Genomic DNA, 27,173 nt, shown 5'->3' on the forward strand with positions numbered 1-27,173 from the left:
ATATGCATTGCTGCCACAAATAAAAATTTAATTGAAAATATTTTTTATTAAAAGCTGGGGGGGCCCAGGGCTGGGCCCCTATTGGCCCGGGCCCATTTACACGTGCATGCCCAGACGCTACGCCATTGGCCACAGTTGCTTTTAATTAATTACTATATTTAAAATATACTTTTTGTTACTGTATATTAATATTTTCTGTGATCTGAATGCAGACTGAATCAGTTTTCACGTTGCCTTTCAGTTTAGATGTCATGATCATCTGTACGTTATACAATCTAACTTGTGTGTTTTTTTCTTTTGTTTATTAGTGTGAAATTGATTAATTTAAAGATCTTAATGCACTTAACCAAATAAATGTCTCTTGTCTTTCACTTTAATCTCTATTAGTTTGTTATTTTCTGAAGATTGTATTGTTACAGATTTGATATAAATCACTTATGTTATAATCCTCATTTTGCATAAAATCATATAATTAAACTCAACAGTGTTTTTTTATTAATGTGAGACATTTTATACTCAGTCTGCACTGCATTACAAATGCAGACATGTTTTAATGTATAAGTATCCTTACCTTAACAATCTGTTATGTTCTGCTCACATCACGCTGGTAAAGTTGATTGAACAGCTTAGTCATCAGTGTTTTCTGGGTCAGATTCAGGGTCGTATTGATAAGGTAGTAAATTTGATAGTATCTTCTGGCTTCCACTATTGCTTTGGAAGCTCATCTTTCAAAAATGTTTAATAAAACTGTTTTGTAAAAAAGAAAGCAAAGGGGGGTGTGCTCATTTATGCTGTGCACTGTATATAAATTATGTATTATTAATTTATTAAAGCGCAACTATGGTCCGATTCATGATTTCACATTTCCTTTGGTGTGTAAGTGTGTATTAGTAGATGTTACAATATGCAAAAGGTACAAACTCCAAAGTAAACAATGATGCGAGATATCATCTTCAATGTAAATCTCTTTTCTTGGATTACAACAAACACACGGATTGTAGGCAACAGTTTACTTCCTGGGATTGGTGATGTAGATAAGACCGACATTATCATAATTCCTCCAGTTTGGACTCACAGCCTGTAAGTTACTCCTGTTAGCATTGCATTGTGAGCGAATCTTAAAACTAACAAAAGTTTAGTTTTTTTTCTAATTAAAAAAAAAAGATTGTGTTTATTAGTATAAACATTTGTAACGTTTTTTGTTTGTTTACTTTAATGTGTCCCATTGCAATCATATGGATCACAGTCAGATCTGAATATGAAGAGGTGAATTCCTGTAGTGTACACTAGATGACTCTCTACTCAACACAACAGTATAGATTGAATACTAAGAGATCTTAAAGTCTCCCTGTAGTCAAAAATTTTATCAACTTAAACACATCTTTGAGCATCATAATAGCATATATAAAAGTTTACCTGTCACTGTAATTTTTCATGTTTTAAACACTAACTTTACACCCTTGCCTCATTTAGTATACAGGGATCTATGAATATGCAAATTAGTCCCCGCCTCTACTCAACCTCACAGCTGAGACCATAGATATGAATATGCAAATTAGTCTCCGCCTCCACTCTTTCAAACCACCTCAGACCATACATACAGCGCCCTCCACAATTATTGGCACCCCTTAAGATGTACATTTTTTTGTGAAAAAAAATCCACCTTCATAAATATTTGTTTTAATGGCAAGATAAACTTTTTTTTAAACTTTTTAATTATTCCTCTGACTGTAGATATGGGCAAGTGAGTGGCTATTTTCTTGTAGCCATTGCCTGATTTGTGAAAGTCGACATGCATTAATTGCGTGTTTCTTATCTTTCCATGTTAAGAGATAAGAGGAATGATAAGAGAAATATGCATCTGTCACGTCATATTTATACCCCAATGAAACAGGAAGGAAGTCTTAAATTACTAGTTAAAAGTTTCTAAATACTCTGATCAACTTGAAAAAATGATTCAATAACATTTATTTTATTTGAGTTTGATAGAGGTGCCAATTATTGTGAAACAGGTGATTTAATAAAAAAAAAAGATTTTTTTTTAGTTATGGATTTTTTTATTCTTTTAAAACTCACTTGAGTTAAAATTTAGATTAGTAAAAAAACATTTGTGTGACTTCTGATTCTGCAATAAAATGTATTTTACAGCTTTTAGCACATTTAACCAGGTGTTTCAGTAATTGTGAACAGTGATGTTTATAGGTGCTACATATGTCAGTTTCATAAACATAACTGCTAAATTTGGTTTCACACGATGCAAACGTGATGCAATGCAAATGTTTTAGCACTGATGTTAAAAGGTTACAGCTCTCACCCTGCATGTGTGAGCATTACAAAAGCAGAGCTAAAGCACATTTGAACTCTCACGTTTATAAGTGTTTTTATTCAGGAAGATCAGCATATCTCCTGTTGGTGGACTCACTAATATGGGATTAAGATTAAGTGTGGGGTTTACACATAGTGATCAATCAGGTAGCAGTCACCTAGTGTATGAACCAATGAGAAGTAAAATTTCAGTACAACACTGCAAGTAAAACAAAGTATCTGGCGTAATAAAGCTATTTCTGATCATCACATTGATCAATGCTTTTGACAGATCTTTGTGATAATATCCGAGTATTCTTTTAGTACATCATATGCATTTGCTTCTCAAAACTATTCATTTGTATTTGTCCCTGACACTATGGTCCCTGACAAAAACAGGACGTGGTCTTTAAAAAAAAGGGTGAAGGATGGCATCATGGCGCATGTGGCTAAGATGTGAGACGACGAGGTGTGAGGCCATGAAATAGAGAAGTCTCTTGCTAAGCCTGTAAAAACTTGACTAAAGTTAGTATTGTTTGCATGAGAAATACATTTATATTCATGCATTTAGCAAGTGACTTTTAAGACGTACATTGTATCAGTATGTACAGTATGTTTTCTGGGAAGCATGAACTTTTGGTTACTATTGTTAATGCTTTACCAACTGAGCTACAGGAACAGCATGATATAAATAATAATAATGATAGCAACCAATATAGCATGACATGACCCATAAATCTCATTATTTTACTTTCACAGACGTAAGAGCTCACAGTAATAACACTGTTTGATTAAAAACATAATTTATTTGTTTAGCATTGATGAATTCAATAATAAGTTTTGTATAGCGTGAAAGACAGCAAAAGAAAGACACAACATTCACACAAACATGCACATGCTGTTAACACCTCTTACATACACAAACACATCCAGACGTTAAACACAAACACATATCTCATTTGCAACAACAGAACATAACCACATTTCTTTTCACACCATGTTTAACGTTAACCCAGAAATGATGCATTCAGTAACAAACATAAAACATTTAACATACTTTGGGCCTCATTTATGAAATGAGCGTATGACAGAAAACTGTGCGTTTGGTCGTTTCTTGGCTCGTTTAGACTTGTCATTTATCAGTATGGATGTGAGCGGTGGCTACGATTAAATCTCACGACGATATTTAGTCATTTCCTGTCTAAAAAGGATTCATGAGAAAAACCTAAAATACGGTAGTGTTTTCGTTTACTAAATGGAAAATGTGATTTCTCCGTTTTTATATATATATACTGTATGTTAGCTTGATAAATGAGGCCCATTGTGTTTTAAAATGATATTTTACAGTTCAGATGAGTTTTTCAGCAGTTTAAACTGTATGTCTGATGTTTAAACTGACTTTAACGTGACTCCTGCGTACACCACATCATCCTTTTCTTGAGCTCTCTGTACACAACAGACAAACACAAACATTTAATAAAAATAACAAATATTAAGTTATCAAATCATTATTAAATCTATATTCAAGAATCTTATGCATACATTGAAACGTTAAAGACAGTGTTTTAAATAATCTAACATCACAAAGGGGCGGTTTCCCGGACATTGATTAGACTAGTCCTAGACTAAAATAAATGTAAGAGCTGTCCAAACTAAAAACTACTTTCACTGACAAATATTGAAATACATCAGTGCCCTTTGTTTTACCTCAAAATGCACACAGGCAATGTTTTTAGTAAGGTATGTTTGTTAAAACTAGTTATATTTCCTAATTAAACTAAGGCGTAGTCCTGGATTAAGCTAATTCTGGTCCGGGAAACCGCCGGTATATGTTATTAATATTATTATGACTTTAGAGGTTAAATATAACGTGACTGCTGGTTGTTAGCATATCTTACTCATGTGTGGTCAACCTCATCTGTGCAACGATCATAGTGGCGTGTCACGAAACAAGTGTTTATGATCATACAAGTTTTAAGTGTCATGCATGCTAGTTGAGACTTTCTCTGGAGACAAAGCACATAAGCTCAAGTTTGTCTTTGTTTTTAGTTGTTTGATGTGTTATAAAGCAGTTTGAACTGAAATAAAATTATGCAAAAAAACTCTGGCAATTTTTTTTGTTTAATTTAGTTTGATGGGTCAGTCCTCTTATGTCTAAGCTTTAAGTCATATAACATGAAAGAATAATGATAGCGACAAACTAGGGCTGGGATGATAAATTTAATGCAAATTCAATATGTGCCGCATAACGTTACATAATGCAGCTCCTGGAAATGCCTATAATTAAGCAATATCGCTCGAGTATGAGTGTGATATAGCTCTATATCATCACGGCTGTGATTAGGCCAGAGGCACGAGGCCGTAGGCAATCACAGCCGTGATGATATAGAGCTATATCACACGACTCCGAGAGCGATATTGCTTTTATACAACAGTTCGACGGCACACGTTTGAAAAACGAAAACTAGAAAACAACAACGGAGTAATTTTAAAAGCCTCTTTGTTTGAGAAATACTTCTTCCGCCACGGATTTGATGGCGGACAGAATGACAGATAACACTTTCGGCTGCTTTGAATCTCATATTAACTCAATGGACGGATTCGCCGTTTTTAAATATTACAATTTCTTGGTCACAAAGTGTAGTTTTAAGATTAGTTCAGTCGAGAATGTATATGTATTATATTTAAATCTGCAGTCGATTAGTAAAGATAGCGCCTGTTTGAACTTTGCTTAGTGAGATTCGGTACGTATGAGAAAAAAACATGAGCGGACGTCAGTGTTCACTCGCCCCGCTGTGTCACGGTAGGAAATCCTCTGTTTCCTCCGTGTCATGTGTGTGTGTGTGTTTGTTTGTTCACTCACCTCTGCCATGTGCTCGTTTGATTAAGTGTTGTCACCTGTGTATGATTGCCTCGCTCCAGCTGGTCCTCATTACCCATCAGCTACATATACTCACTCAGTTCTCTTCCTGTTGTCAGATCCTCATTTCATGTTGCTGTTTCCCACTTGGATTATCGTCTCTCGTCGTCGTGTTGGATTTGTGTTCGTGTTGTCATCCCCGTGTGAGTGTTTGGTTGTTCCTGGTTATATCCACTGGCCATCATCACACTCTTCACCGACTGCACGATTCTACAATCATCACGCCACCGTAGACCTTCGTTCACCATTGCCTACATCCTGGACTCAGTCATTCATTCTGTCATTTCATTGTATTTACCATCATTCTTAATAAATCTGTGTTGATCGCCTGCGCTTGCTTCCTCCACCTTATTGTGTCGTTACAGAAGGATCTGACCATCATGGAAGCAGCAGGCGATCGCTCCCCATCTCATCTGGAGGAATTTTTACAACGCACTGTGGGTCGTATGGATCGTCAAGAGAAAGCGATAGATGAGATGGGTCGAGCTTTCCAAGCGATGGTGACGAAGGTTTCCGAGCTCGCTCTCCAGGCTCAACAACATCATCCATCGCCGCCCACTGCGCCCCCCACGCCACCCACACCGCCGATCACCACTGGGGGTTCTCCTCAGTCCGAGCCACGCCTCCCCATTCCTGAGAAGTATGCGGGTGAGCCTAAATTTTGTCGATCATTTCTTTCTCATTGTTCTCTGCACTTCGCCTTGCAGCCCCGTACGTTCACCACCGAGGAGATGAAGGTGGCGTTCGTTCTCTCCCTTCTCACGGGGAAGGCTGCCCTCTGGGGGACGGCGGTGTGGGAGAACCAAGATCGCTGCTGTGCTTCGTTCCACACCCTTTCGGAGGAGATGAGACGGGTCTTCGACCGCTCCGTCGCCGGGAGGGAGGCGGCCAGACTTCTAGCGGACCTACGGCAGGAGGATAGGTCCGTATCAGATTACTCCATCGAGTTCCGCACCCTGGCGGCGGAGTGTAAGTGGAACGAAGAGGCGCAGTGGGATCATTTCCTGCATGGGTTGGCTGACCGCATCCAACAGGAGATTCGAGCCGTGGAACTTCCCTCTTCACTCAACGGTTTAATCGATCTCACTATCCGGATTGACAACCGGCTAGATCAAGCAGCCAGACGGAGGGGGAGGACCACGCGCACCACCAGTCCAGAGGTTCAGCATCGGCGGCCAGAGGTTGCGGTCAGCCCACCTGGAGATCTGGAACCCATGCAGGTGGGGCGAGCTCGGCTCTCCCGGGAGGAGAGGATCAGGCGGAGATCCCTTGGACTGTGTTTATACTGTGGCAGCTCGCAACATCACATCCAGCGCTGCCCAGTAAAAGATCAAGCCCGATAGTAAATCTGAGGCTACTATCGGGTGGGATCTCTGCCAGGAAGACCTCATCTACATCAACACTCCTTCCGGTGAGACTACGGTGGTCCACACATACACTGGATCAGCACGCTTTGGTGGATTCTGGGGCCGAGGGTAGTTTCATGGATTTCAACTTCGCACGTAAGATCAACATTCCTCTCACCTCCCTCAAACACCCCATTGCACCTTTTGCACTTGATGGACACAAGCTTCCAGTCATCACTCAGACCACCATTCCTGTTTCACTCATCACATCTGGTAATCATACGGAGAAGATTTCATTCCTCATCACAGACTCACCTCAGACTCCCATTGTTCTCGGTCACACTTGGCTCCATCAACACAACCCCAGGATTGATTGGCGTCTCGGATCTGTGGTTAGCTGGAGCGAGGAGTGTCATTTGTCTTGTCTTTTGTCTGCTGGTGTTAATGTTTCTGAGTCTGTGTTTCAGGGGGAAGCAGTGGATTTGACTAACGTGCCCGCGGAGTACCACGACCTGAAGGAGGTGTTCAGTAAGTCGCGGGCTGATTCTCTTCCTCCTCATCGTCCCTATGACTGTGCGATAGAGTTATTGCCAGGTACCTCTCCGCCTAAGGGCAAGTTATATTCCTTGTCTATTCCAGAGACGGCGGCCATGGAGAAATATATATCCAGTTCTCTAGCAACGGGGTTCTTTCGCCCTTCCTCTTCTCCAGCGGGGGCGGGGTTCTTTTTTGTGGGGAAGAAGGACGGATACTTGCGACCTTGTATTGACTACCGAGGGCTGAACAACATAACGGTAAAGAATACTTATCCTTTGCCGCTGATGTCTTCAGCTTTTGAGAGGTTGCAGGGAGCGTCCGCCTTCACTAAATTGGACTTACGTAACGCTTATCATTTGGTCCGCATTAGGGAGGGGGACGAATGGAAGACTGCTTTTAACACCCCTCGTGGCCATTTTGAGTATCGCGTGATGCCTTTCGGGCTATCTAACTCGCCGGCAGTCTTCCAAGCACTCGTTAATGACGTGTTGCGAGACATGGTCGATCAGTTCATATATGTTTACCTGGATGACATATTGATTTTTTCTTCGTCTCTCCAGGAACACGTGCAACACGTACGACGAGTGCTTCTGCGGTTGCTAGAGAATGGATTGTTTGTCAAGGTGGAGAAATGCGTTTTTCATGCACAGTCTGTTTCTTTTCTAGGACACATAATTTCGACTGAGGGTGTTCGCATGGATCCTGAGAAGGTTAAGGCTGTGGTAGATTGGCCATCCCCAGAGTCTCGCAAGGCCCTGCAGAGATTTCTGGGGTTCGCCAATTTTTATCGGCGTTTCATTCGCAATTTCAGCCAGCTAGCCGCGCCTCTGACCGCTTTGACCTCCCCTAGTTTGACGTTCAGGTGGTCAGACGCAGCTGAGGCTGCGTTTGCCAAACTGAAAAGCTGCTTTGTTTCAGCTCCTATTCTTGTCACCCCTGATCGCTCACGTCAATTCATAGTGGAGGTCGACGCCTCAGAGGTGGGGGTAGGAGCAGTGTTATCCCAGCGCGCATCCTCAGACGGAAAGGTTCATCCTTGCGCGTATTATTCTCATCGTTTATCTCCTGCGGAAGTTAACTATGACATTGGCAATCGAGAGCTGTTGGCCGTCAAATTGGCACTGGAAGAATGGCGTCACTGGCTTGAAGGGTCGGGTGTACCTTTCATTGTATGGACGGACCATAAGAATCTCGAATACATTAGAACTGCCAAAAGACTTAACTCCAGGCAGGCTCGGTGGGCATTGTTTTTCGGTCGCTTCGATTTTACACTTTCTTACCGGCCGGGTTCCAAAAACATCAAACCCGATGCTTTATCCCGTCTTTTTGAGCGTTCCGATCGTACTGCTACTCCCGAGCCCATTTTAACGGAGACCATCATTATCTCCGCGCTCAGATGGGAGGTCGAATCGAAGGTTTTGACTGCCTTAGAAGGGGTAACGCCCCCGGCTCGTTGCCCACCGAACCGTTTATTTGTGCCGGAGGGGTTACGGTCAGACGTTCTCCAGTGGGGTCATTGTTCCAGTGTTGCTTGTCACCCAGGGGTTAGTAGAACTAAATTTCTAGTCAAGCAACGATATTGGTGGCCTGGTATGGCTCGTGATGTCCACGACTTCGTCTTGGCTTGCTCGGTTTGCGCTGTTGGTAAGACTTCCAATCGACCTCCAGATGGGTTACTCTTACCGCTGTCTGTCCCTTCGAGACCCTGGTCCCACATCTCGCTAGATTTCATTACCGCCCTCCCACCCTCTAAGGGTAATACGGTGATTTTAACCGTAGTGGACCGGTTCTCGAAGGCGGCTCATTTCATCCCCTTGCCCAAATTGCCATCAGCCAAGGAAACAGCGGTAACTGTCATTAACCACGTCTTCCGTATACATGGCCTTCCGACAGACGTGGTTTCTGACACGGGTCCCCAATTTGTGTCCAAATTTTGGCGAGAATTTTGTAAATTGTTAGGGGCGACTGTTAGTCTTTCATCCGGGTTCCATCCCCAGAGCAATGGTCAAACCGAGCGAGCCAATCAGGATGTCGAAAGGGCATTGCGGTGTTTGGTTTCCAACAATCCTTCGTCCTGGTGTCAACAACTCTCAATTGTGGAGTACGCACACAATTCTCTGCCGGTGTCATCTACGGGCATGTCTCCATTTAAGTGTAGTTTAGGGTACCAACCACCTAATTTTGTCAGTACTGAATCCGAGGTGTCGGTCCCCTCCGCAAACGCACTAGTCCAGAGGTGTCACCGCACCTGGACCAGAGCTCGTAGAGCTCTGCTCCAGGCAAGGTCGCGCACAAAGGCTAAGGCCGATCGCCACCGGTCGAAGCCTCCCCGATACGTCGTCGGTCAAAGAGTGTGGCTTTCAACCCAGAACATTCCGATGCGTTCCGTTTCGAATAAGCTTGCTCCCAAATTTATTGGCCCGTTTTCTGTTACCAAGATCATTAATCCGGTAACAGTGCGTCTTAGCCTTCCACCGGCGTACAGGAGGGTTCATCCCGTGTTTCATGTGTCCAAAATTAAACCGGTGATTTTTTCCCGTCTTAATCCGCCTGCCCCGGTTCCCCCCCCCGCCTCGTATCGTTAATGGGGAGACCACGTATTTGGTTAATCGTATTCTGGACTCTAGACGGAGGGGACGCGGTTTTCAGTACTTGGTGGATTGGGAAGGTTACGGTCCGGAGGAGAGAAGGTGGGTTCCTGCTCGGGACATACTGGATCACCGCCTTATTGATGATTACAATCTTCAGGTAAAGCAGGCTGGGAACGCCAAGGGGCGTTCCTAGGGGAGGGGGTACTGTCACGGTAGGAAATCCTCTGTTTCCTCCGTGTCATGTGTGTGTGTGTGTTTGTTTGTTCACTCACCTCTGCCATGTGCTCGTTTGATTAAGTGTTGTCACCTGTGTATGATTGCCTCGCTCCAGCTGGTCCTCATTACCCATCAGCTACATATACTCACTCAGTTCTCTTCCTGTTGTCAGATCCTCATTTCATGTTGCTGTTTCCCACTTGGATTATCGTCTCTCGTCGTCGTGTTGGATTTGTGTTCGTGTTGTCATCCCCGTGTGAGTGTTTGGTTGTTCCTGGTTATATCCACTGGCCATCATCACACTCTTCACCGACTGCACGACTCCACAATCATCACGCCACCGTAGACCTTCGTTCACCATTGCCAACATCCTGGACTCAGTCATTCATTCTGTCATTTCATTGTATTTACCATCATTCTTAATAAATCTGTGTTGATCGCCTGCGCTTGCTTCCTCCACCTTATTGTGTCGTTACACGCTGACCACCGCCCTCTCTGGGCTACATCTCTGACAGGGATTCCCCGGCTCTGTTGGCCCGGTCTGTGTTTGATGGTCAAAATTGAGATCAAATCAGCAGTATATGTTGTCATGGTGAAACTATTACTTGTTTTCTTATTCATATTTAGTGTCTTTTGTGTTGTTATTGTTTTGGTGCGAGGTAAAAGTTAATAAAACTATACTTCTATAATGTTACTATTGGTTTACCATTTCATCTTAACGCGATACGAGCACTCGATTATTATTATTAAACTTTGTTCTTGTCAGTACTATATAAAACTGTTTTTTATAAGTGTCAGAGAGATGTTTTTGCATGCTGCTTATAAATATATCAGTGGCGATATCTCATAACATGTTTTAATAGTCACGTCACGATAAAGTAAATGATCAATGTCCACATTTAAAAGCTGCGGTGCTTACCTGCAGTTCCATGGTGTTTTCGCATTCTGATAAGAGATATTGCTCCAGAAAAAAAATGAGTGTTTACATTCCTCTTTCCAAGTCACACGATGTGACAAGACATTACTTCCATTAACTTTAATGTAACATCCAAGAGCGCTGATCTTTGACGGAATAATAACTTCCAATTGGGGATTCACAGACTGATTTATGAGCTAGTGAACTAATGAGACACACGGAGAGTGTTTAAAAACAGGGTGTCTGTGTTTTTCCATTCAGAGATGAGCCTGTATAGAGGACCTCCATTCACTAAGTGGCGGAATGATACGAAAGGTGAAGCGGTTACTGTGCCGTTATCAGTACAATATCGCATAGCTCTTAGCCAATCAGATTCGAGAACCAGAAAGAACTGTTGTATAAGTATATTTATACAACAGTTCCTTTCTGGTTCTCGAATCTGATTGGCTAAGAGGCGTGCAATATTCTACTGATAACGGCACAGTAACCGCTTCACCTTTCATATCATTCCGCCACCTAGTGAATGGAGGTCCTCTATACAGGCTCATCTCTGAATGGAGAAACTGCACACACACATGGACACACACACAAACGCGCTGTTTTTAGTCACTCTCCGTGTGTCTCATTAGTTCACTAGCTCGTAAATCAGAGTGTGTATCCCAAGTTATTATTCCGTCAAAGATCAGCGCTCTTGGATGTTACGTTAAAGTTAATGGGAGAAATGTCTTGTCACATCGTGTGGACGATTAACACTTGGAAAGAGGAATGTAAACTATTTTTTTCTGGAGCAATATCTCTTCTCAGAACGCGAAAACACAGTGGAACTGCAGGTAAGCACTGCAGCTTTTAAATGTGGACATTGATCATTTACTTTATCGTGACTATTAAAACATGTTATGAGATATCGCCACTGATATATTTATAAGCAGCATGCAAAAACATCTCTCTGACACTTATAAAAAAACATTTTATATAGTACTGACAAGAACAAAGTTTAATACTAATCGAGTGCTCGTATCGCGTTAAGATTAAATGGGAAAGCAATAGTAACGTTATAGAAGTATAGTTTTATTAACTTTTACCTCGCGCCAAAACAATAACAACACAAAAGACACTAAATATGAATAAAAAACAAGTAATAGTTTTATCATGACACCAAATACTGCTGATTTGATCTCATTTTGATGATCAAAAACAAACAAGGCCAACATGAGAGCCAGGGAATCCCTGTCAGAGATGTAGACCAGAGAGGGCGGTGGTCAGCGGGGCGAGTGAACACTGACGTCCGCTCATGCTTTGGTTCTCATTCGTACCGAATCTCACTAAGCAAACGTTCAAACAGGCGCTATCTTTACTAATCGACTGTAGATTTAAATATAATACATATACATTCTCGACTGAACTTAAAACTACACTTTGTGACCAAGAAACGGTAATATAAAGAAACGGCTTTTCCGTCCATTGAGTTGTTATGAGATTCAAAGCAGCCGAAAGTGTTACCTACGGCCTCGTGCCTCTGGCCTAATCACAGCTGTGATGATATAGAGCTATATCACATTCCTACTCGAGCGATATTGCTTAATTATATCACTGTTATCAAACCTTTTCAGGTATTTTCATTATTAGAAAGAATATTAATAATGATTATGTTTGACAAGTGTTGCTTTTCAAATGCATGTTAGAAACGAATCAAACTCAGTGATTTTAAATTAATAAGGACTTCCTACTCTGATCAAAGAGCTGTAGTACATGAAAGATCTGTGTATAATATTGCAATTCAGAATCAATATCAGTCAGGTATTTTATTGAGTATTGCAATGTATCGCCCCAGCCCCATGACAAACACTAAGATACTGACGGTGTTATTATAGACGCTGTTGTCTGATGCACTTTCTTTGTCCTAAAACATTTCGAGGTCCGCTATTAAATTAATGAAGTGATTAAATGTTACTTTAATAACAAAACTGCATTAAATTCACAAAGGTTTCTATCAGAGACCACAGGCATAGATTATGACATGACACACTAACATCTGATTATCATAAAGTAACACAATATTTTGACTTTCTAAAAAGTGCTGTCAAATAAATCTCTCTTGCTTAAAGGGCGTTTTGCAGGTAAAATTTTTCAACGAATTTGTGCAATTTGCTTGTTGATAATAAACATTTAAACTGTTATCCATTGTATTTTATGTTGTTGGGTATCACAAAACCCGAAAAAGTATGAAAAAGTACAGCAATTTGCAATGATTCTCCTTTCCCTCACAACACAACGCACTGTATGACGTCACGCTGGGGAGAGAATTGACCAAAGCCGCCTTGAGAGCATTGAGAATGACTATAGAAAGACGAGTAAAGTACAGTTCTGATAGCGCAGATTATAGATAGATAGACAGATAGACAGATAGACAGATAGACAGATAGACAGATAGATAGATAGATAGATAGATAGATAGATAGATAGATAGATAGACAGACGGATAGGCTACCCAGCTAGAAATAAAAAGTTCTAAGAACGTTCCCTGAAAGTTCCCGAATGTTCCCAAAAACATTCTGCCAACGTTAAAAGCGGCTAGTTTTTTTTAAGTTCTAGGAACATTTCTGTTGTCTGAACGTTAGAGTAATGTTACATTTTACCATTTTTAAACGTTATGACAATGTCATGTTTTAATGTTCAAACAATGTTTAAAACAACAGCTGTTTATTATATTGACTTGTTTAATTGTTATGTAAATGATAGAGAAACATTGCATTTTATTATTTTAGAAAACATTATTTCTGAATGTTCAGTAAATATATTGCTGTAGAAAACACAATTCACTTACTAGGTTTAGATGTTGATGTTTCATTTTAAGTCACCCTTATTGTGATTAGTGTTTGTTTTAGTTGGTCTCTTGACACTTGACTTTTTGTTTGCTAGTTTTTTCCTGGTTGTGTTGACTTTGTGTTGATGCACCACATTTGTTATGAGAAGTTGTTAGTGTGTTTCTGTGGTTGTTGGTGCATAGTGGTGGAGATCATCACCTAGTTCATTTACTACTCAGGGGTTTATTTTCTGCCAATAATGTATGTTGGGTCCAGCTCTTTCACAGCGGTGTGTCATTGGGGAGTTTTGGAAACTTTGGACAAAAAATATCCGCTGTATACTTGGGATGCCCAAACATCAAGAATCAGACTATGAATCTCAACCATGGTGACAATTAAAATTGTTAAAAAAATCCTTATTTATCCATGCTGCAGTGCATGCTGGGAGTCCTGAATGAGATTTGTAATTTGTTAATACCCAGTATGCATTGCAGCATGAAGTTTTTCATTTAATTGTCACCATGATTGAGATTCATAGTCTGATTCTTGATGTTTGTGCATCCCAGTTATACAGCAGATATTTTTTGTCCAAAGTTTCTAAAACTCCTTAATGACAAAATGCTGTGAAAGTGCTGGATCTCATTTACATTTTTGACAGAAAATAAAGTTTTGATTAGTAAATGAATTAGGTGATGATCTTTACCATTATGTACCAACAACCACAGAATTACACTATTAACTTGGCATGTTCATAACAAATGTGGTGCATTAACACAAAGTTAACACAACCAGGAAAAAACTAGCAAGCAAAAAGTCAAGTGTCAAGAGACCAACTAAAACAAACACGAATCACAATAAGGGTGACTTAAAATGAAACAAACATCAACATCTAAACCTAGTAAGTGAATTGAGTTTTCTACAGCAATATATTTACTGAACATTCAGAAATAATGTTTTCTAAAATAATAAAATGCAATGTTTCTCTATCATTTACATAACAATTAAACAAGTCAATATAATAAACAGTTGTTGTTTGAACATTAAAACATGACATTGTCATAACGTTTAAAATGGTAAAATGTAACATTACTCTAACGTTCAGACAACAGAAACGTTCCTAGAACTTAAAAAAAACTAGCCGCTTTTAACGTTGGCAGAATGTTTTTGGGAACATTCGGGAACTTTCAGGGAACGTTCTTAGAACTTTTTATTTCTAGCTGGGTAGTATAGAGAGATAGGCAGACAGCCAGATAGCATAACGTTAGCATATCTTCGTGTAGAAAGTAAACAAACAATTAACATACTCGTGCATGCTGGCTTGAGGGGGTCCATGATCCTGCCTGAAATGGGTGTAACTTTATGCGATCTTCAGCACAAACGGTTTTGGCAGCATGTCTCTAATCCTGGAAGGTGAGTGAAGCACGTCACGTCTGTTCGCGGGGACCAGCGACCCAAACACACTCACTTTCTTACAGCCAGTAGCGGAATGGCAATCGAGAGAGTCGGAACTTTCCCGACCTGATAATAGCTATACATTTCGAGTTATATTAGCAACACCGTCTGGCGGCGTGATGTGCGCCGGTTCCCGCAGCCCGCTGGTCAAACTGTGCAGGCAGCCTCTCTGCTCAATAAAGTATATACAAGTGCTCGGCAGGTCCAAACATGTACAGGATTTATAAAAATACGGTGATCAATGAGCGGTTCCTCCTCAAATGGCATACCCAGCTAGAAATAAAAAGCTCCAAGAACGTTCCCCGAAAGCTCCCGAATGTTCCCAAAAACATTCTGCCAACGTTAAAAGCGGCTAGTTTTTTTTAAGTTCTAGGAACGTTTCTGTTGTCTGAACGTTAGAGTAATGTTACATTTTACCATTTTAAACGTTATGACAATGTCATGTTCCAATGTTCAAACAATGTTCAAAACAACAACTGTTTATTATATTGACTTGTTTAATTGTTATGTAAATGATAGAGAAACATTGCATTTTATTATTTTATAAAATATTATTTCTGTATGCAGTAAATATATTGCTGTAGAAAACTCAATTCACTTACTAGGTTTAGATGTTGATGTTTCATTTTAAGTCACCCTTATTGTGATTAGTGTTTGTTTTAGTTGGTCTCTTGACACTTGACTTTTTGCTTGTTATTTTTTTCCTGGTTGTGTCAACCTTGTGCCAATGCACCACATTTGTTATGAACATGCCAAGTTAACAGTGTTATTCTGTGGTTGTTGGTACATAATGGTAAAGATCATCACCTAATTCATTTACTAATCAAAACTTTATTTTCTGTCAAAAATGTAAATGAGATCCAGCACTTTCACAGCATTTTGTCATTAAGGAGTTTTAGAAACTTTGGACAACAAATATCTGCTGTATAACTGGGATGCACAAACATCAAGAATCAGACTATGAATCTCAATCATGGTGACAATTAAATGATAAACTTCATGCTGCAATGCATGCTGGGTATTAACAAATTACAAACCTCATTCAGGACTCCCAGCATGCACTGCAGCATGGATAAATAAGGATTTTTTAAACAATTTTAATTGTCACCATGGTTGAGATTCATAGTCTGATTCTTGATGTTTGGGCATCCCAACTATACAGCGGATATTTTTGTCCAAAGTTTCTAAAACTCCATAATGACAAACTGCTGTGAAAGAGTTGGATCTAATATACATTAATGGCAGAAAATAAACTTTTGATTAGTAAATGAACTAGGTGATGATCTTTACCATTATGTACCAACAACCACAGAAATACACTTATAACTTTTCATAACAAATATGGTGCATTACCACAAAGTTAACACAACCAGGAAAAAACTAGTAGGCAAAAAGTCAAGTGTCAAGAGACCAACTAAAACAAACACGAATCACAATAAGGGTGACTTAAAATGAAACATCAACATCTAAACCTAGTAAGTGAATTGAGTTTTCTACAGCAATATATTTACTGAACATTCAGAAATAATGTTTTATAAAATAATAAAATGCAATGTTTCTCTATCATTTATATAACAATCAAACAAGTCAATATAATAAACAGCTGTTGTTTTAAACATTGTGTGAACATTAAAAAATGACATTGTCATAACGTTTAAAAATGGTAAAATGTAACATTACTCTAACGTTCAGACAACAGAAACGTTCCTAGAACTTAAAAAAAACTAGCCGCTTTTAACGTTGGCAGAATGTTTTTGGGAACATTCGGGGGCTTTCGGGGAACGTTCTTAGAACTTTTTATTTCTAGCTGGGTAGCCTGTCGTGATGTAAAAAGCCGCCGAACGCCTGTTTATTACAGTATGTATGCGGTCGGATCCGAGTATGCTGCAGCTGCTGACTGCTGCTGCATATAAAATGATCGTGTGATTCGTTATAATCGCATAAACAATATAACAAACAGGGCCGCCTTAACCTAATGTGAGGCCCCGGGGCTAAGAGGTTTTGTAGGCCCCCCTTCCCATCGATTTATAGTCTCTTTTTTTAAGTGTAATATCTAGGTAATCTACATCACAAAATGCATTAGTTTCTTTCGAGACATACAACAGTGAGTTTTCCCTCTTTGGGCCAGAAAACACCATAATATTGTTATTAACATATCACTGAGCCCACTTGAGCATAAACACAAGACACTTTATTTAACAACCACACACAGTAACTTGTGGTGATAATAAAACCAAAATGTGTGAAAGTTTATATGTTTATAAGCTTTATGTTTATATAGTTTTTGGAATATAATTTGCAGAAAATTGCCACTCACTAACTAAATGCTCACCACAGTTTTAAAAATATAATAAGTTAAAGTTAGTTTTAAAGTGAAAATGCATTAATGATAACAAAAGCTAAGTCTTTATAGACAGAATCTTGTTTTTTAATCATTTATTTATTTTGTAGGCTATTGAAGATATAGTATGCATTGTATTTAGTATTTATGCATACATAAGCATGTAAACCGACCAAGTATGAATATGCACAAGGCAGACAGGGAACATACCTGTATATAAGATCTTTAGATAATGAGATTATAATGGTGCTATCAGGGGATGATCATTTGAGATGGTTTTGTCGCTCTTTACTTTAGACTTGCACCTTTACCGTTGCGTCTCTTTCTCGTCTTTCTACCAACAGATGTGTGTACTGTGAGCTGACGTCGCGTCAAACTACATCGCTCCAGCTGCGCACGCGTCACTGATATAAATGCGCGTAAACTTAAACTTTATAACAACTAAGAGCATTATGTGCGGGAACTCCTTTCTTAATTTAGCGGCACAGTTTCTTGTGCACGGGTCAGAGACTTCTGCATGCCAGAGACTGAACGAGCACAGAAAGCGAACGAGCGAGCGCGCGCACGAAAGAGAGAGAGAGAGACCTGCACCTCACTAGTGCATTATGAAATTTCAGAAATTACTCTTTCATTTGTTGGTGGATTATTTCCCGTTTCTCTGTCACACTCAGTCTAACGTGCAGGAATGTCAAGTTGACAACGCGCACTTAATTACATTACACGGAATAAAAAATGTTACGTCTAACATTTTATTTCACGTTAAGTTACAACGGACCAATCCCCAGCTAGAAATAAAAAGTTCTAAGAACGTTCCCTGAAAGTTCCCGAATGTTCCCAAAAACATTCTGCCAACGTTAAAAGCGGCTAGTTTTTTTTAAGTTCTAGGAACGTTTCTGTTGTCTGAACGTTAGAGTAATGTTACATTTTACCATTTTTAAACGTTATGACAATGTCATGTTTTAATGTTCACACAATGTTCAAAACAACAGCTGTTTATCACATTGACTTGTTTGACTGTCATGTAAATGACAGAGAAACATTGCATTTTTATTATTTTATAAAACATTATTTCTGAATGTTCAGTAAATATATTGCTGTAGAAAACTCAATTCACTTCCTAGGTTTAGATGTTGATGTTTTGTTTCATTTTAAGTCACCCTTATTGTGATTCGTGTTTGTTTTAGTTGGTCTCTTGACACTTGACTTTTTGCCTACTAGTTTTTCCTGGTTGCGTTATCTTTGTGTTAATGCACCACATTTGTTATGAACATGCCAAGTTAATAGTGTAATTATGTGGTTGTTGGTACATAATGGTAAAGATCATCACCTAATTCATTTACTAATCAAAAGTTTATTTTCTGTCAAAAATGCAAATGAGATCCAGCACCTTCACAGCAGTTTGTCATTAAGGAGTTTCAGAAACTTTGGACAAAAAAATATCTGCTGTATAACTGGGATGCACAAACATCAAGAATCAGACTATGAATCTCAATCATGGTGACAATTAAATGAAAAACTTCATGCTGCAATGCATGCTGGGTATTAACAAATTAAAAACCTCATTCAGGACTCCCAGCATGCACTGCAGCATGGATAAATAAGGATTTTTTTAACAATTTTAATTGTCACCATGGTTGAGATTCATAGTCTGATTCTTGATGTTTGGGCATCCCAACTATACAGCGGATATTTTTTGTCCAAAGTTTCTAAAACTCCTTAATGACAAACTGCTGTGAGAGAGTTGGATCTAATATACAATATTGGCAGAAAATAAACTTTTGATTAGTAAATGAACTAGGAGATGATCTTTACCATTATGTACCAACAACCACAGAAATACACTAATAACTTTTCATAACAAATGTGGTGCATTACCACAAAGTTAACACAACCAGGAAAAAACCAGCAGGCAAAAAGCCAAGTGTCAAGAGACCAACCAAAACAAACACGAATCACAACAAGGGTGACTCAAAACGAAACATCAACATCCAAACCCAGCAAGTGAATTGAGTTTTCTACAGCAATATATTTACTGAACATTCAGAAATAATGTTTTATAAAATAATAAAATGCAATGTTTCTCTATCATTTACATAACAATCAAACAAGTCAATATAATAAACAGCTGTTGTTTTAAACATTGTGTGAACATTAAAACATGACATTGTCATAACGTTTAAAAATGGTAAAATGTAACATTACTCTAACGTTCAGACAACAGAAACGTTCCTAGAACTTAAAAAAAACTAGCCGCTTTTAACGTTGGCAGAATGTTTTTGGGAACGTTCGGGAACTTTCAGGGAACGTTCTTAGAACTTTTTATTTCTAGCTGGGTCAGCAGCCATGTAACGTGCAATTAGAGTGATTGACAGAAAACCCGACAAGTTACAAAACAATATGACATTTTCAGCTCGTCATGAACGCAAACTTGGGAGGCCCTTGAACTTGGGAGGCCCCTGGGCTTCAGCCCAGGTAAGCCCGTGCATTAAGGCGGCCTTGATAACAAAGCATCCTTTTATTTCACAAAACAATATATTTGAGATATTATTTGATAGACTAGTAAGTGTGGATTAAGGATGTTTAAAAATCTCTAGCCTGGTGGTCAGGACATGAATGGATCAAATCAGCAGATTTGCGAAGTTTTATTTATCTCCACAGATATCATAAATAATAATTAGCAAGGTAACTTTGCAGTATAACACATTATATATTTCCTACGATGTATATATGATTTCCAAATTATATACGTAAGTATTAAATAGCAAAAAATGTCTCATCTATCTCTACGGCTCTGGCTGAGTCTTTCTCCACTTCTCCCCAACGTGACGTCATCGCAGAATTGCGTTAAAAAAACCGTTAATACCAAAAACGTAAAAAAAGTGGTCTTTAAGACCATTTTTGAGACATTTTAAAAATTATACACATATCTTGAGTGATTTATGTACCCATTAATCGAGAGTGGTGGTTAACCTGCAACATACACTTTAACTATTTATTTAAATATCTAATACAACAGAAAAGGCACTGAAATTGATTTCAAAATATGATGGAATTTGGATGACTCAAATTGTGGGATTTATTAACTTTTTTGGAAACTATCTATACAAATTTCCAGAGGTACTTTATTTAGTTCCGTGTATTTGTAATACACTGTTAAGTATTTTTGTAAACACATGTTGTTCCATTGTATATTAAAGGTGCGGTGACTCTGTGGCGTTTTTATGGTTTATGGTTGTCTGAGGCATACCTATGACGTTCGTGCGGTTTTTACATTTAAAAACATCAAAAGCAAGAAGTTATGGCTATTTTGTGGTTTTGAGGCTGGCTCGAGAATGGCTGTGTTTTGATGCTATGATTTGATAACAGTTTTTCATTGTAAACTAGCTTTCAATCCTGCGTCATTACATGTGGGAAATTGTTTTGAAAACTTCTGATGTGGAAAAATGGTCGCCGGAGACATTAACCAATATATGTTTGAGCCGTAAGATATTCTGACTATTCACAAGACATGATACACATAATTGACAATGCGTATTGGTAAAGTAGCAAACAACAAATCTTCAAATGCGGCGGGCCTAGAAATGACCGTAAACAAAACAGTAAGTGCAACAGAATCTAAATCGCAGCTGACTTGACCACAGAAACAGTAATGCTCCAGCATGTAACAGCGTGGTAAGTCCTTATCATTAACCCTCCTGTCAGACACGGATTTTAGGCAATGATATAAACAATAAAGATTGATCTTACTGGTTTATGTGTTTGTCTTTGATGGAAAGTTGTTTCTGCGTAAGTGATTTCCTCTTCATCGGTCTGAACTGTTTCAACAACACAAACACATTACAAACACAAACTCTCATCTTGATCTGTTAACAAAAAGTATTGTTTAGTATCGTTAGATTATTGACATTTACCCTGTTGATGTGTGTTTCTGTGTTTCCTGTAGATCCAGAAGATCAGAACTGAAGCGACAATCATCAGACATCCAACAGCAACACAACAGATCACAACTATATGATCTAAGGTCAGACCTGAAGTGAATAATAACAGACATTATTGTAAATGAATCTAATCTTATATCGGTGAATATCTTTACTGTATCTGAATCTGTTGGACTGATCTTAGATCAGCTCAGTAAATACACTATTAATCACACCTGTTGTATCTGAACACGTCTGACAGAGATTCTTGATGTTGAGATGTTGAGTTTGGTTTGTGATGGTATTGTTGAGTACACATCTGTATGTGTTTGTATCCTGATATTCAACCTCCAGATGTAGAGAGAGTCTGATGTTGAGATCAGACACACTGATGCTGGACAATAAACTGTTTCCTTTATACCAGGACAGACTCACATCTCTGACATTCAACACTGAACACAATAATGAACAGTTTGAGACCGATGATCTTTCTGATGATATGCATTCTCTGCTGATGACAGGAACGGGCAGATGACCTGAACATGAGTGAATAAACAGAAATAAAAATCTAATATTATCAATATTAGTCAAGAGGTCTGTTATTGACAGTGTTTAATGACTTCAGTCATGAATTCATAAATAAAAGGCCCTTATACTTGAACGATCGTTTCAAGGTTGAGAAACAAAGTACAAACAGTCTAAAAAGAAATGAGGTGCATGAACGTATTTATATTTAATCCCAAACCCATGAGTTTACACAGCTAAGATAAATATATCGGTTCATATGGCACAACAAATCTCACCATAGACAATAACATTGAATCTGTACGATTCTGGCTTCTGTTTGCCTCTGAAGACCATTTGATAAAGTCCAGTGTGTTGAGTTGTGATGTTTGTGATGATGAGATCTCCAGTCTGATCATTCACCTGCAGTCTGTCTCTGAATCTCCCATCAAGAACATCAGCATTTATTAATACTTTATTGGCTTCTCTATTGATTTGAGCAATGAGAGACTCTTGAGGTCCAAACTTCCACACTATCACATCTTTACTCTGTATCTCAGTAAGATTACTGTGTAGAGTAACAGAATCTCCCTCCATCACTGACTTCACTTCATCACCAAACACACCTGAAACACACAAACACATTCACACAGATTAAACATATTTAGTCATTTTAAGATGGTCTATTATTTATTTATTTATCTATTTCAGCATCTATGGCTATATGGAGGGCAATCTGACATCTCCAGTTCATTTGATGTCTTTGGACTGTGAAAGGAAATCGGAGCACACACACGTTAACATAGGGAGAGAATGCAAACTCAAAGGCCACCAGACCCAGCCAGAGCTTGAACTTGGGATCTTGTTGCTGTGAGGTAATCGTGCTACCCACTCTGCCACCAAAGTTGGTATTTTAAAGCTTAGAAACGTAGCTGTAGTTTTAAACAATTACAAATTATATTTGCATTTCTGCCTTTGCTAATTAGATTTTACTAATTTTGGAGCCTTTAATTTACAACATTAAAAATGATGTCTTAGTTTAATGCATTTATTTCATTTATTTACAAACAAAATCTTTACATTAGTTTCAGTTATTATTTATCAATTTATATCACAAAGCTTTATTCTGATTGGTTGAAAAATGTTTCACGGGTGTTGATTATTTTTCTGTAAAACACACACCTGACCTGTCGAATGTCTCTGCTTTGACTTGTGCCACATTAACACCTTGGGTGTGCATTATTTTCGAATAATTCAATGGCCTCTCATCAATTAATTCCATAACTTTTGATGAAAAATGTATTTAATAAATAAAAAAATCTGATTGTATAAAATCAGACACAAAATAAAATCAGGTGCAGATCTATTGAGTAACAAGATGATTATTATTCTGGATTAACTGCTTCCACATAGAATATAAAAATATGTTTATAACTCACCAGTTAGACAGCAGAAACACAAAGAGAGATAAATAAACATGAGAAACATTTTCTTCATCAGATGTTGCGTTGTGTCGTCTACAGTCAATGAGATGAAGACGACTCTGTGAGCTCTCTCTTACTCTTCATGTGCTTCATACTTCCAGTTTAACACCTCTGTGTATTTTTCTCTTCAAATTGTGTGACATCATCACATGTTGTGTTTATAACAAACCTCAGAGACTGTTGTATCGTCTATTTTATACATTACACAATTTACAGTCATTTTTATATTTTGAAAAACAAATATATAATTTCAAAGCAAACAGTCAGACTGTATTGTCATAAATGTCTGTTTAAATTTAAATTTTTTGTCTTTATGCTCCAGTGAGCGAGAGTACACAAAGAGTTGTGTAAAAAAAGTTACACAAAGAAAGTTGATTCTATTTGTTTTGTATTTATAGAATCAACTTTTACTAAAATGTTTCAAACGAAATCTAAATGTACAGTATACTCTTGTGTACACGCAAGTAAAAATGCAAAATGCGCTCAAAAGGTGTAAAAAAATCACAAATACATACAGATATCTTAAATATGGCATTCCAATGAATTTCCAATGTTTGACACCAATCTCACGGTCAAAACTGGAATGCTCATTATCCCACATCTGTGCTGCATTTTTTTCTTTGACATTTTATACATTTCCCCATCTCAATACCCCACCTAGTGTACAAAATAAAAATAACACCACATATGGCTCTTACAGTCATTTTATTCACACATAGAATTGTGAGACAGTAGCCATAAAGATTTTCGAAAAACTTGAGCATTATTTTCGAAAAGCTACTGCAATTATTAAAGGGTGATGGAAAGGGGTCTCTTGAAGCAGGGCCGGAGGATTGGGCGAGTGCCCTAGGGCACCAGGCAATGGGGGGCATCAAGGGCTCCAGACTGCGGCCAGAATGTTCTTTTACAAGTACAGGGCACCCGTGACAAAAATACAGAATGTGCGATCGTGTTTTAAAGATGCAATTTGTATAATCCGTGCCGCTAGAGGGCGCCAGATCGAAACAATAACAATTACGTAGATTAATGACGCTTTGATGCAGCGTGGAGTTATGGGATTTGTTGTCTATAACTCAAACGCTGATGGCAGATGGGAATGAGAAATCATGTTAACACATGAGGTAAAGTTATCAAGTTTTATAAATGTTGTGTCATTTCATTTCATTATGTAAGGTTTTATGTAATGTTCAAAACGCAATTGTTAGTCATAGACAGGCCAGCTGACAGTCTTGCCTGGGCCCGGGACAAGATAATCTTACAGGGCCCCCCACCCCTTACTTTTTACTGGTAACAAGACATTTGGCATTATCAGATTCAGGCACCCACGAATATTGCATATTATACATTGTATAAACCATTTAGTTAGAGGTGCAGTGTGTAATTTTTAGAAGGATCTCTTGACAGAAATGCAAAATAATATACAAAACTATATTATCAGGGGTGTATAAAGACCTTTTTATAATGAACCGTTATGTTTTTATTACATTAGAATGAGAAGTTTTTATCTACATACACAGAGGGTCCCCTTACGTGGAGGTCGCCATTTTGTGTCGCCATGTTTCTACAGAAACCTTTAACGGACAAACTTTTTTTACTAAGTTGTCTCTGACGATGACATGTTTTACCGGTGGTGGCTACTGTAGCTTCTCTATGCGTTTCAAAAGCGAGGGGTGAGTGGATTGAACCGTTGGTTGCAATTTGCAACCTCACCACTAGATGCTTCTAAAATGTACACACTGCACCTTTAAATGTAGTACACTGAAGAAAAATGTTCATTGAATTTAATCAATTTTTTAAGATAAGCGTTTGCAATCAATTTATTTAAGCTACATTTAAACAAAAAAGATTCACGAGTTCACACTTACAAATAAGTTAAAAGAATTAAATTAGTAAACGTATTTGGCGTGCGGTCGGGGGAGAGGGCTCTGAGCAGGGAATGAGCCTGAAACACAGAGTATCCCCCCCCCCTCTTAAGGAAATAACTTGGTAAGTGAGAGGAGACGGGGTGGCGGAGGGATTCTGAAAGATGCGAAGAATTTCCAGTGAGTTCAACTGTGATTTATATATGGCTTGCTTTCGAGCTGATTGGGTGAATTGTTGATTACCGATTGAAAGCGGCTGGTGCCATTGACTACTGATTGAAAACAGCTGAAGTCACTTAGGTATTTTATTTGACATGTTCCTCCCAAACTTTGTTAATAATACATCATTTCACAAGTTCACACTTACAAATAAGTTAAAAGAATTAAATTAGTAAACGTATTTGGCGAGCTGTCCGGGGAGAGGGCTCTGAGCAGGGAATGAGCCTGAAACACAGAGTATCCCCCCAAAAGGCAAAATAGATTATTCGGACAGCAGCCGGGAGCTGTGCCCCCCAAACGTAGAAATTATGAGGCTGATGTTTGCTGAGAAGACGTCTGGAATCGGGAGTTTTGAGTCTGTTTCCGATGGAAGATTAATATATGCTTCGCTGTAGGATGGGTGAGCCTGCCACCTCCGATGAGCTGGACGATTTTGGAGGGGCTTTGCGGCGTCCGACGGGAGTTCAATATTCGCTGCGATCGGACGTGTAAGCCCTGCTGGCTGTCGGATGGGTAATTTGATTAAATTATGTAAGGAGGCTTTTGTGGTGTCCGACGGGAGTTCAATACTCACTGCGATCGGACAGGTAAGCACCGTTGATGGTGGGCAATTAATAATTTATATTAGGATGCCTTTTAATAGTGCCCGACGGGAGTTCAATACTCACTGCGATCGGACGGGTAAGCACCATTGATGGTGGGCAATTAATAATTTATATTAGGATGCCTTCTAATAGTGCCCGACGGGAGTTCAATACTCACTGCGATCGGACGGGTAAGCCCCGATGATAGTGGGCAATTTAATAATTTATATAAGGGTGCTTTCTAATGGTGCCCGACGGGAGTTCAATACTCACTGCGATCGGACGGGTTAGTCCCGTTGATGGAGGGCAATTTAAATATTTATATTAGGAGGCTTTCTAATGGAGCCCGACGGGAGTTCAATACTCGCTGTGACCGGGCGGTAAGCCCTCGCTGATGGTTTGTTTCACGTTTTGAATTTGGGAGGCTTCTGCGGCGTCAGACGGGAGTTCAATACTCGCAGCGATCGGACGTGTAGCCCCCCACTGATAATGGGGAATTTGCTCATTTAGGAGGCTTAGTGGTGCCCGACGGGAGTTCAATACTCACTGCGATCGGACAGGTAGCCTCGCTGGTAATTAGATAGGCGATTTGATTATTTATATTATGAGGCTTTCTTAGAGGTGCCCGGCGGGAGTTCAATACTCGCTGCGATCGGACAGGTAGCCTCGCTGGCGATGAGATAGGCAATGATCATTTATATTAGAAGGCTTTCTAGTGGTGCCCGACGGGAGTTCAATACTCGCTGCAATCGGAGAAGTAGCCTCGCTGGCGATGAGATGGCCAATGATAATTTATATTAGGAGGCTTTCTAGTGGTGCCCGACGGGAGTTCAATACTCGCTGCGATCGGACAGGTAGCCTCGCTGGCTATGAGATGGGCAATGATCATTTATATTAGGAGGCTTTCTAATGGTGCCCGACGGGAGTTCAATACTCGCTGCGATCGGACAAGTAGCCTCGCTGGCGATGAGATGTGCAATGATCATTTATATTAGGAGGCTTTCTAGTGGTGCCCGACGGGAGTTCAATACTCACTGCGATCGGACAGGTAGCCTCGCTGGCGATGAGATGGGCAATGATCATTTACATTAGGAGGCTTTCTAGTGGTGCCCGACGGGAGTTCAATACTCACTGCGATCGGACAGGTAGCCTCACTGGCAATGAGATAGGCAATGA

The 27,173-nt window shown here is 39.2% G+C and overlaps 1 protein-coding gene across 1 annotated transcript in view; it reads right to left on the bottom strand.

Annotated features, from left to right (window-relative positions):
* Positions 1-3,125: 3,125 nt before the first annotated feature.
* Positions 3,126-27,173, bottom strand: part of LOC141359392 (uncharacterized) — a 38,625-nt gene continuing 14,577 nt past the window's right edge. Inside the window, exons 2-6 of the mRNA XM_073861780.1 lie at positions 22,148-22,474; positions 21,581-21,880; positions 21,339-21,455; positions 21,175-21,242; positions 3,126-3,750 (exon numbers count right to left, since the gene is read on the bottom strand). Of these exons, the coding sequence (XP_073717881.1) occupies positions 3,694-3,750; positions 21,175-21,242; positions 21,339-21,455; positions 21,581-21,880; positions 22,148-22,474 (869 nt within the window). The 3' untranslated portion in view covers positions 3,126-3,693. The remainder of the gene's footprint in view (positions 3,751-21,174; positions 21,243-21,338; positions 21,456-21,580; positions 21,881-22,147; positions 22,475-27,173) is intronic.

This window comes from Misgurnus anguillicaudatus, chromosome 23, assembly GCF_027580225.2.
Source record: "Misgurnus anguillicaudatus chromosome 23, ASM2758022v2, whole genome shotgun sequence".
In the NCBI taxonomy this organism is placed as follows: Eukaryota; Metazoa; Chordata; class Actinopteri; order Cypriniformes; family Cobitidae; genus Misgurnus; species Misgurnus anguillicaudatus.